Genomic DNA, 11,637 nt, shown 5'->3' with positions numbered 1-11,637 from the left:
GTCACTTGCATAAACATTACACAAATAATATTGTGCCGCTCTTGGCGTCACACTCTCGCGTAGTATAATGGCATAATATTATAGTGCAAAAAATATTGAGTGCATGAGGACCCTCTTAACGCTTACTGTTAGAGCGAGCCACACACTTGCGGCAGAGAGACGCGGGCTGTGCGAGTCTTCCAGAGACGCTGCAGCAGGTGGGATGACGCGCGCGTGGTCGGGCCTTCGGACCAGTCCCAAGGGCTGCGGCCTGAGGTCGCCCGGCCTGCCGGTGGCCGCTATAAAGGCGACCGGCGCTGGCCGGCCTGCAGAGTCTAGCTCGGGCACCGGAGGCTGCTGAGGAGACGCAGACGAGACGCCGCCGCCAGACATGAAGCCCTCGACGAGAGCCGCGCTGCTGCTGCTCGGGATCGTGCTGGTCGCAGAGTGGGCCGCCAGCGCTCCTGCCCCAGGTGAAGACTCCACTAGTTCACAGCCCACACCAGTACTCGAGAAAACACCTAAGAGTAATTCGCTGAATTACAGAACGTCGATTTGCAATACGCTTTTCTAAACATATACTCTGATCGCACATTATGAATCATCTGAGACAAACGATCTATTGACAAACAGTCAGTACGGATTCTTAAAATATCGTTCTTTCGAAACACAAGTGGCCCTTTATTCACAGAAACTAATCAGTGCTTTTTCGCAGATGACCCTTAATTTTCTCCATATTTCTGGATTTCTTTCGACGTTGTTCCTCACAAGGATGCGTGTGGAGTACCGTCTCCACTGTGCGACTGGACTCTTTATTTCCTGTCATAAAGGTCAGTTCGTTAGTCATTGACGGGAAGTCAACGAGTCAAATGGAAGTAACACACGGTGTTCCCCTAGGAAGCGTTGTAGGCCGTCTGCCAGTCCTACTCTAAATAAACAATTTAGGAGACTATCTGAGTAGCCATTTTAGGTTCTTTGCAGATGATGCTGTCATTTTCCGTCTCGTAAAGTCATCAGGTGATCGAAAACAATTGCAAAATGTTTCTGACAGGATATATATGTATTGTGGAAAGTGGAAATTGACTCTAAGTAATGAAACGTGTGAAGTCATCCACATAGGTTTTAACGGGAAAATACGGCTACACAATAAATGGTACAAATCTTAAGACTGTGAATTTAACTACGTGCCGGCCGGGGTGGTCGAGCGGTTCTAGACGCTACAGTCTGGAACCGCGTGACCACTACGGTCGCGGGTTGGAATCTTGCCTCGGGCATAGTTGTGTGTGCTGTCCTTAGGTTAGTTAGGTTTAAGTAGTTCTAAGTTCTAAAGGACTGATGACCTCAGATGTTCAGTTCCATAGTGCTCAGAGCCATTTGAACCATTTGAACTACATAGTTAGGTTTACAATTACGAACGAGTTAAAGTGGAATGACCACGGACGTAATGGTGTGTCGAATTCAAACGAAAGACTGCGTTTTATTGGCAGGATAGAGGATGCAACATTATATTAAAGAGATTGCAGACACTATGCTTGTCCGTCCACTTACGGGGTATTGCTGCGCGATTTGGGATACGCATCATAAAGCAGTGATGGAGGACAACATTAAAGTTCAAAGTAGGGCAGCTCATTTTGTATAATCGTGAAATAGAGGGAGAGTGTCACGGATACGGTAGGCGAGTTGGGATGCAATCAGTAAAACAAAGGGGTTTTTCGTTTCGGCTAGATCTTGTCATGAAATTCCAATCACCAACTATCTCCTCATAGAGTGAAAATATTTTCTTAATGCCCATCTCTGTAGCGAGAAATGAGTATCACAAAAAAGTCTGTGTTCGTTTTTCCCGCCCAATGTTCGGGAGTGGAGCGGTAGATACAGAGCTTGATGGTGGTTTGATAAACCCTTTGCCAGGCATTTAATTATGAACTGTAGCCGTATATGGAAATGCAAAAGCGGACGTAGTTCACGACCGCAACGTTTGTAAAACCGAGAGAGCTTTGGCAGACTCTTGAAATAGGAAGTATGGCCCTCGAATTAGTGTTACTGTTCTAAACGTGCTGCGTTTCTTAGACAGTGTTCATGGCTCTGTGGGTAAACATCAGACTGTGGGCCGAACCGGGTCCAACGTGGGACCCATGCCTTTCCCGAGTAAGTGCTCTACCCACTGAGCTATCCAAGCACGACCCGTCCACACAACTTCACTTCCTCCAGTACACATACCTTCCAAACTTACACAAGTTCTTCTACATACCTTACGGGAGTCACAATTCCAAAAGAAATGAGGAAGGTCACAGGTTAGATCCAGATCCAGCACAGAATTTTAATCTTCCAGGAAGCGCACACTCTGCTGTATAGAGAAACTACATTCTATAAACAACTCATTCCTTTCCCTCCCCAGGATGTGGCTAAGCCGTGTCTACGCAATAACCTTTCTTCCAGGAATGCTAGTCCCGCAAGAATGTAGGAGAGGTGCTGCAATGTTGAAAAGATAGATTCGAGGTACTGATGGAAATTGTGGGTGGGTCATTAGATGTGCTTGCGTAGTTCAGTCGGTAGAGCACTGCGAAAAGTATAAGTTCCAGGTTCGAGGTCCGGTCCGCCAGCAAGTTTCAAATCAGCGCAGAGTGAAACTTCATTCTGGGAATCAGACTATAATTTCAAAACATCGGTTTTAAAATCCCTTTCTTCACTATTGTTCTGTGCTGTCAGCGAAGTTTTAAAAATTTCATGTCTGTTTCGGTGACTGTCTGCTTAAATTTCAAAGAAAAAACATAACTTATGCAGTCATTTTTATTTACAACGTCTTTCAGAGGCTATACTCATCAGTGGGTAGCGTATCAATTGTTTGGATCCCGGTAACGATCTAAACACTTGATCTGCCGCCTGCTTCTGTAGCGAAGTCTCCGAAACACGTCGCACATTACAGACTTAAAGTTTAGTGATTGGTTACATTGTGTTTTTTATTTTTATCCCAAGAAATGGTTCAGTGTGACAGTTAATAGGCCAACAGAATGTAACGGCACATTGCCCTCAATAGGACAAAGCTCAGTAAATTACAGAGGCATTGAAGCAAAGCTTATGAGTCATGAGACCCTTATTTTCTTACTCCGAATAATCATGTAGCCGTAAATATCGCTGGTCAGTCACAATGCAAGTCTTGGGTCCTTGAGTGCCAAATTACTCAAAAAGAATGAGCCAATGAAGAACGTACCCGTGAAGTCACACCATACTGTGATACGTTCACCATACAGAGGAACTTCAAGAACAGTGACTGGAGGTGAAGATCCCCACGCCGGCGGCGGTGGTCTCGCGGTTCTAGGCTCGCAGTCCGGAACCGTGCGACTGCTACGGTCGCAGGTTCGAATCCTGCCTCGGGCATGGATGTGTGTGATGTCCTTAGGTTAGTTAGGTTTAAGTAGTTCTAAGTTCTAGGGGACTGATGACCACAGCAGTTGAGTCCCATAGTGCTCAAAGCCATTTGAATCATTTTTTTTTTTTTGAAGATCCCCACACTCATAAATTCCGCGAGTTCACCTCATATGTCAGAGAAAAATGGGCTCCGTCCGTCCATAGGATGGTCCAGGACCAGCCCTCGTCAAATTAATTCCTGCGAGAAAACGGAGAGCGAAGTCAACAGGTCGTTGTGCGACCTGTGATGCAAGCTGCTGTACGATACGGATCTTGTACGGATACCATTTGATAATGGTTCGAAACGCCTTCGGTACAGTGCACCACGGGAGTTTCAACAATCATGACACAGCACACTCACTGCCTTATGAACGGCAACTGAGCGCAGTGTTGTCTGCTATAGCAACAGCGATTGCATTAACCACCTCCCGGAGCCGGTCGCATGTTCAAATCCCGCCTCGGGCATGGATGTGTGTGATGTCCTCAGGTTAGTTAGGTTTAAGTAGTTCTAAGTCTAAGGGACTGATGACCTCAGATGTTATGTCTCATAGTTCTCAGAGCCGTTTGTACCTCTCGGAGCGACGCCAAGTTCTCCCGTTGATTTGAACTTTTTCATCGTGCCCCGCACAGCAGATGAAGAAAGAGGACCCTTCTGTTATCCCTTCAGCCGGTTAGTTAGATATGCCGGTTAGTTAGATATGCTCAAAGTGCAGCATTACTGTTGTTTTGATAACAGAGCTTCACCAGTAATGCCCAGCTCCCTTTCAACAAGTGCAGTGTCGCTGGTCAGGTGTGGCATCCCGATGACTGATCACGGCACCTGATGGCCATAGTTGAAACTGGACGATGGCCCTGTGACGCATGGAAATCATGCACCCCATACTCTGGACATTAACGCTACCAAGTTTGGTACTCGTACGGTATTTAGTTTCTGTGTTATAACGTTTTAAAAAGAGAAAGTTTAATTGTAACCCCCCCCCCCCCTGGTATCACTTAAATGAAATACAGTGCACTTGGTGTAATATATTTAAATTTTAGGCTGCATAATCTAATGTTTTCTAATGTTTGTCACAACTTGGATATTTTTCATATTAGAAGTTCCCAATGTTGAATGCGCAACGATGGACGTGGGGAGCAGAATTTGAAAGGGGTAACAGTTTAATGATAACACAAATAGTGTAAGATACATAAAAGTAACCACGAACGAAACATCAACGAACAAGAATGTGTTGTCTGGATCTCAAACGAACACGTTAGCTATGTAACACTCGGTACTGACAAGGATGGAGAGGCAGGTACGCTGTCAACAGACTAGTGAACTCAGAGATATTGAAGTAAATTTAGTGTTTGGCATTGAAAGATTAGATTAAACAGCTAGAATCGAAACATTACTGCAGCAGAAATCTCGAGTATAGGTGCATATCAAATTACATGTATTTGCGTTTTTTTCTTTCTCTTGAGATTACTGACTGTACCAACTAGCCGAAGATTAAAAGCCAGCCGGAATGACCGTGCGGTTCTAGGCGCTACAGTCTGGAACCGAGCGACCGCTACGGTCGCAGTTTCGAATCCTGCGTCGGGCATGAATGTGTGTGATGTCCTTAGGTTAGTTACGTTTAATTAGTTCTAAGTTCTAGGCGACTGATGACCTCAGATGTTAAGTCCCATGGTGCTCAGAGCCATTTGAACCATTTGAATATTAAAACTATGTGCAGGTCTTGGACTCGAACACGTAACCATTACGTTTCGCGGGCTAGCGCTCTATCGGCAGAGCATTCCGCCAAACGTAGTTCGCGTCCCGTCCTGACAGCACTGAGCCAGTACCTCATCTTCAATTTTCCACCGCACACACCGTTGCAAAGTGAAAATTCACAGCTGAGGAAATGTCGGCGGTTGTCCTTACCGAGAAGCTAGTAGATATTCCATGCAGTTGGTGAAGTGTTGGAGAGAAAAAGCTCTCAACGCGTTCTTAATAAGCGTAGATAGTCTCGAGGCAGCCGTCGAGGAGCTCTCGTCCGGCTGAGCAGGTTCGTTTACTTAGCGCAGACGTGACGCAGCTGTCCTCGTTCCCACAGAGCCGACGTTCCACCGCAAGAAGTTCGGCGGCTACGGAGGGTACGGCGGCCACGGCGGCTACGGCGGCCACGGAGGCGGCGGCGGCGGCAGCTTCGCGGGTAGCTCCGCGTCCGCAGGCAGCGTGGCGGGCGGGCACGGCCCCCACGGGGGCGGCGGCCAGTCCAGCAGCCACGCCTCCAGCGCCTCCGCCAGCTTCGGCGTCGGACCCTTCACCGCCTCCTTCTCCCAGAGCCAGGCCTTCAGCAGCAGCCGAGGCGGCGGCGGCGGCTTCGGCTTCTTCGACTAGCAGGTACACTCGAGCACTATCGAGCTGCATTTCAATTTCGTGAGCGACCTTATATCTAAAGGGCTATTCACAGCTACCTACGAGGTTTCAGAAGACAATTGCGCGGGAATCGGAACACACAGGAAAATGGGGTATAGGTGGATAGACTATCTGTCCAACTTTAGATTCGTAATACGTGTCGTGGTATAGTCGCAGAGCGCACCAATTGGGCCAGATGTGTCAGATCACGAAGACAGATCATCCACTGCGAATTTTCTCATCGAATTATGAGGGGAGTCAAATGGAAAAAAAAGAAGAAAAGAAAATGATCGACCCCAACTTGCCAACAATATATTTGCCTTTGCTTTCGGAAACATGATTATACCCAGGAATGCACCTCTTCATCCAAAGCCACCAGTGTCTTTCTTCAGATCTCCAAAACTATGAAAATTGCATGGGGACCGATGGAAACTCTATGGGGGATAAGTAAGGGGTCCTGCGCAAAACTTGTGCAGCGCAGTCGAAACAAATTTGGCAACATGTGGGCCGAATGATGCCACCTGTTACGTCCGCCACAGACGGCCCCTGCCAGGCAGACTACACTCAAGACACCCCTGTGTACCATATAACATACACAAGCACTCGCAGGCTCAACCAAGAGGACAACAATTCTTCAAAACAAACAGTACTTGCTGCAGACTAATGTGAACCTTTTTCTGTCTGGCAGAGGCCGTCTGTGGCAGACATAACAGCACCCTTCAGCAGTCCTGTGAGTATAGACACTATGCCTCGCTCGCATTTTTCTCAGTTATGGCCATTACCTTTGAAATAAGAAACAGCTCATTTAAACTTTTATTCCCTGTTTTGTTTTCGTTTGATTGCCCCTCATATTTCACAAGTGCAGATACCTATGAAGCAAACAGAGTTCCAAAGTGAGCTGCTGCTGCGTACCAGCAGTAGTCTCAGTGAATTGCATAATTTTTTTTCGTCTGCCCACATTCAGCACTTGTAACGCAAGTTAAAAACTTGGATAAATGCTCTACACACTGATATGTGCCTGTTTCCTCTATGTCTAGTACTTTCGCCTTCCGAAAGCCTGCATGTACTTACGAATAATACTGTACTTTTTATTAGAATTAATTTCTTAGTCGAAGAGACAGAATAGCTGGTTATGCTGTAAAGAAGATGCATATCACTGAAAAAACAGTCTTTCAGTTGGGTTCTCACTGGACGTGCACTTGAAGGTGCAAAGATAGTTTACAGAGTAAGTTCCCCAAAACCGGTTCCCGATTTTGTTTTTGATTTTTAAAGCATAGAAAATATTTAAAAAGTTATGTTTTAAAAAGACGAATTATTTAAAAACTTCTGGAAGATTGAAACTGTTTTCCCGACTGAAACTTGAACTCGGGACCTTTGCCTTTTGCGGGCAAGTGCTCTACCATCTGAGCTACAGAAGAACGACTCACGCCCGGTCCTCGCAGCTTTACGTCTGCCAGTATCTCGTCTCCTACCTTCCAAACTTTACATTGTTTACTTTTTCAGGCATAATATAACATCTTCCAGAAGGTTACAAAATTTCTGTGAGGCTTCTTTGCCGAACCCATGAGCCCTGTTACTGGATGTCCCTTAATGCTTTCTTTCGTAGAGTTTAGTTTTGCTATCTTTCAGAAAAAGACTAATCAACTTTTCACTAGAAATTTCGTTCTTGAAAAGGTGTGCAATACTATTTCTCACTGTCAATTACACAGTCATTCTTCTCATGTCGTTATGCAAAGCCCAAAGAGTGAAGCTGCCATACAAGAAAGTATTAAAGTAATTCTTATTCAAGACGTTTACCCTAAATTGTAGGTCTGCCTACTTTCGTTTCGCTGCTTTCTCTGGTGTACTGTACTTCTTATTGGACAGTCTCACGACTGTTCGCTGGTATTGTTCTAACCTCTTCCTCGTTTTATGAACTACATCAACAGCTTTGGTGTTTTTAAAAGGACTGCTCGTGTTTTGGTCAACGTTCCCCACAATCGGCTTCGAATCTGAAACAGAATCCAAGAGAACGAGGGTAGACTTGAAGCATGGAAAACTAAAGAGTCGGGTTTAAGCAACTGAATGGGTCTAGTTTATGCAACAACAACCTACATTTTGTTAACCAAATAAATTTTAACCAAACGTCTAAATGAAACAGTTTAGTCCTAAACACTAACCTCGAACCTTACTATACAGGAATTTATGTTGAAACGCTTACCCATCAGTATCTAGGAGAAATAACGAAAAATGTGGCACAAAGTAAAACTTTTTCCATTGCCTGACTATATCGCTACAAAATGGTTGAAGTCTAACCTACTATTTACATTTGTTTCCACTAGAGTTCAAGAAATTGCAGAGCCAAGAAGCAGTGAATTCGCGTTAGGGGTGGGAATCCAAATTTAAGCACCTTCCTCTAACAATGTACCACGTGATACTCGTCTCACCGTGACCTTTCAACTCATACTCCCTGTCAGTACGTTTCGGATATCCATGTGCTGAACACAAAACTAAACTCCACGATAAGGCCTTAAAAACTCGCGATGTCGACCGGCCACCGTGTCAGGACACCGCTATTCCAGCCGTTGTCAGTTTTCGAGGCTGCTAATTTCCATTTAAGAAGCTCGTCAGTTGGTATCACGAAGCTGAGTTCACCCCACTCCAGTCTTCCAACCAAGAAAAAGTCTTTGGCAGTAGTGGGAACTGGACCAGGATCCTCTGCATGAGAGTGAGACCTGATCTCTTGACTACGGAGGTGCAGCGTAGTGAACAAACGAAACACAATATTTATTCTGATTACAGAATTACCTAAAATAACTACATTAACTTAGCGATTTGTCAAAAACAGTTTTAGGAAATCTTAATGTAGCCTTCTGAACCCACAATGGATTAAAAGCACCAGCCATGCTGAAACGACAGTTGTAAAAATAATCGATCTTAGAACTTTCTGTGACACCAGATGGAAACAAAAAGACACATGTTTGACCATGTATCATTAGTTAAAATTGTGTGCCAAGGCAGGATTCCAAATTTTCTTGGGGTGTGACTTACAATCTGTACTTTCCACAAATAGGAAGCAGACTAGCTAAAGGTTTCGAAACCAGCTGAAACGAATTTTAAATTTCAACACATTCTGTGGAGCCGGCTGCGGTGGCCGAGCGGTTCTAGGCGGTTCAGGCTGGAACCGCGTGACTGCTACGGTTGCAGGTTCGAATCCTGCCTTGGTCATGAATGTGTGTGATGTCCTTAGGTTAGTTAGGTTTAAGTAGTTCTAAGTTCTAGGGGACTGATGACCTCAGATGTTGAGTCCCATAGTGTTTAGAGCCATTTAAACCATTTTGTGGAGGTATACTAAGCCACTCTTTGGGCAAAACTTCTGGAGAAACAATAAGTTTATTGTAGTAAATGCTCGCATAAATTGTTTAATGGCTATACTAGTTTGGCCATCTACTCCTTAGCGCCAACCCTAAAATTTTTGTCAAAATATTGTAAGAGTCAACTTCATTGAGGCTCTTACGAGAGGAAGAAAGTAATATTTGCCTCTATATCTTTGTAAACAGAGGTACAGCGTCAGGTAGCACTTTTTTAGAGCGACCGTTTCCAGACATTTTGTATGTGGTTTTGTGTTCTCAGTATATTTCTATAACATTATGAATTTGGACTGCAATAGCCCACATTCCACCACACGTCCAGAAAACACTGACGAACGTAAAGAGTTTTTTCAGCTCGGCCGCGACCCGTAAAATGAAGCTCCACGTTATGTAGCAGTAAAATTAGTCACGTTATGCATCAGCGTTCACAGTCACGACCAATGTTATCACTGCTTTGAATTCTCTACCACATCCTTTCTCTAGCAGCAAGATACAAAGGAAATCCTAAATGAACAGAGATATAGCTTGAAGCCTCTACAAGAAACATACTTCGTAAGACATATGATCTACCCCTCTCTCTCCCTCGCCCCCCCCCCCCCCCCCCCCGAACATGAAAGAAAATTCAAAGCGAAGACCTAGTAACCACCCCCTCTAAAAAGAACATTTTTGAAGCCGTGGGGCAGCCTTTGACACAGCGTAGTCACAAAGAGCATTTTAGGCGAAACATTGCCAGCTGTAGTTCAGATCAAGTAATGATCTCTCGTCTCTCAGGAAATTTTATTACAGCGTAAATTTCGCTGCGAATGAATGATGCATCCTAGGGAGAATGTCTCAGAGTGCAGCTGTTGCAGTCTTTCTCTCTCATGTAAGTCCCAGATAGTCTAAATCCAGAAAACATCAGTAAAATTACTTTGCAGAAGAGATGAGAGAAATATTGCTCAGCAGTAAGGAAAATATTGTTTTATTTTTTTATCGTCAACGTTTACATAACGTTTCTATTACATTTCGAAAATCGTTTATCACATTTTTGACATATATTCATATTACATATATATGTTCCACTGTGAATACCCATCAACACCTCCGAATTACTTTTCTACTGATAATCTACCACAGAATAAAAAACCCAGACTTTTGAATGACTTACTTTACTAGCCTGCCTAAGTGATTTATTTAGGTGTAACCCAATTTTTACAACTTACTTTTTCATATTTAGACGCGCACACCTGGAAGTTATTTCATCTTGAATAATATCTGCTCTCGTTTCCACCCATTTCACTTATCTTTCTAGTCCAAACGAACCCTCGATTTTTCAAAAGAATAAACAAGTAATCTTGATCCTATAGAGCCAATTTAACTGGTCTTAATATGCGGTTATATTAGTTACATAGAGATCGTGCATTCTTGAATTTTTTTTCTAGTCTATTTATATAAATAGATGACACTTCAGCACTTCTCTCAACCATTATTTTCACTGACAGGTCGAAATGTAACTGATAAAATTCATTTGTTGTCCAATCAGACAGAAATCCATCAAACTCCCTCTTCTCCTCCTTCCACAAATCGTGCCACGTCATCAAAATATGTACCCCAGCTGGAATCCCAGTAAACATAAAAAAAGGGAACAGAAAAAAGGGAAAAGCCAGATACCTCGAATTATTTATTGTAGATTCGCCTTCATTAAGCTACTTTTATTCTTCGTCTATATTTTTAAAATGTCAAATACAATGCTGAGTGTTTCTCAAAGAACATTTTCTTTGTTAATATTTCTTTGCTCTTTCTTTTGCAGGGTTCCTGACGATTAACGATACTCGCATCCTCATAATGACAAAAAACAAGAATAAAAATGTGAGCCAATTTCATACTTCCCATTATCACTGTATATTACCTTGTAAATAAACATTTTTACAAAACAACACACATTTCTCATTCTGTTGAAAGTCTCCATGGACATTTCCTGACGAGGTCGAGAGAAAGGAAAACCTTGAACTGTTTTCAAATTGTGAAACATAGTTGTATGTAATCTCGCCGTGTGTGTAGGTGTGTGTCTCAATATATGTTGCAAGATTCTCGTAAAATTGAGTGAGCATGATGTGAAGGTACCATCTTCAGAACTACTCAACTACTCAACAGGAAACTGGAAGAATCGCGATATTATTCAGATGTTATAATACTCTATTTCATGAGTACTGGTGAGCAGGAAAAATTTTTATCCTTGACTGATGTATGTTTCACTGCACCTGGTCTGCAGCGACATATACGGACTAATTATCGAAGGAACGATTTCCGGAAATTATATACATACTTGGTCTGCCGTCCTGTTGTATTTCTCAAAACTTCAGCTGTGCTAATATTTGCAGGCAGGGTAGTCAGAGGCTTAATGTAAGAACCACAAATTCTGCGAACTCTTGCTGTGTTGGGGAAGTATGTACTTACTCAATGTATCATTGGAAAAGATCTAATTCGAACATTAAAGAACCATAATCACAGTTTTTAAGCATTTCTCACTAGGGAATATTTAAA

The 11,637-nt window shown here is 43.4% G+C and overlaps 1 protein-coding gene across 1 annotated transcript; it reads left to right on the top strand.

Annotated features, from left to right (window-relative positions):
* The first annotated feature begins 297 nt into the window (after positions 1 to 297).
* Positions 298 to 11,032, top strand: LOC126351978 (keratin, type I cytoskeletal 10-like). Its single transcript, XM_050002649.1, has 3 exons — positions 298 to 452; positions 5,460 to 5,749; positions 10,904 to 11,032. The coding sequence occupies exons 1-2, from the start codon at positions 371 to 373 to the stop codon at positions 5,744 to 5,746; spliced, it is 369 nt and encodes a 122-aa protein (XP_049858606.1). The 5' UTR covers positions 298 to 370; the 3' UTR covers positions 5,747 to 5,749; positions 10,904 to 11,032.
* The last annotated feature ends 605 nt before the right edge of the window (positions 11,033 to 11,637 follow it).

This window comes from Schistocerca gregaria, chromosome 1 (assembly GCF_023897955.1).
Source record: "Schistocerca gregaria isolate iqSchGreg1 chromosome 1, iqSchGreg1.2, whole genome shotgun sequence".
Classification (NCBI taxonomy): Eukaryota; Metazoa; Arthropoda; class Insecta; order Orthoptera; family Acrididae; genus Schistocerca; species Schistocerca gregaria.
The sequence above is the reverse complement of the archived record's forward strand: the minus strand, read 5'-3'. Positions and strand labels throughout refer to the sequence as shown.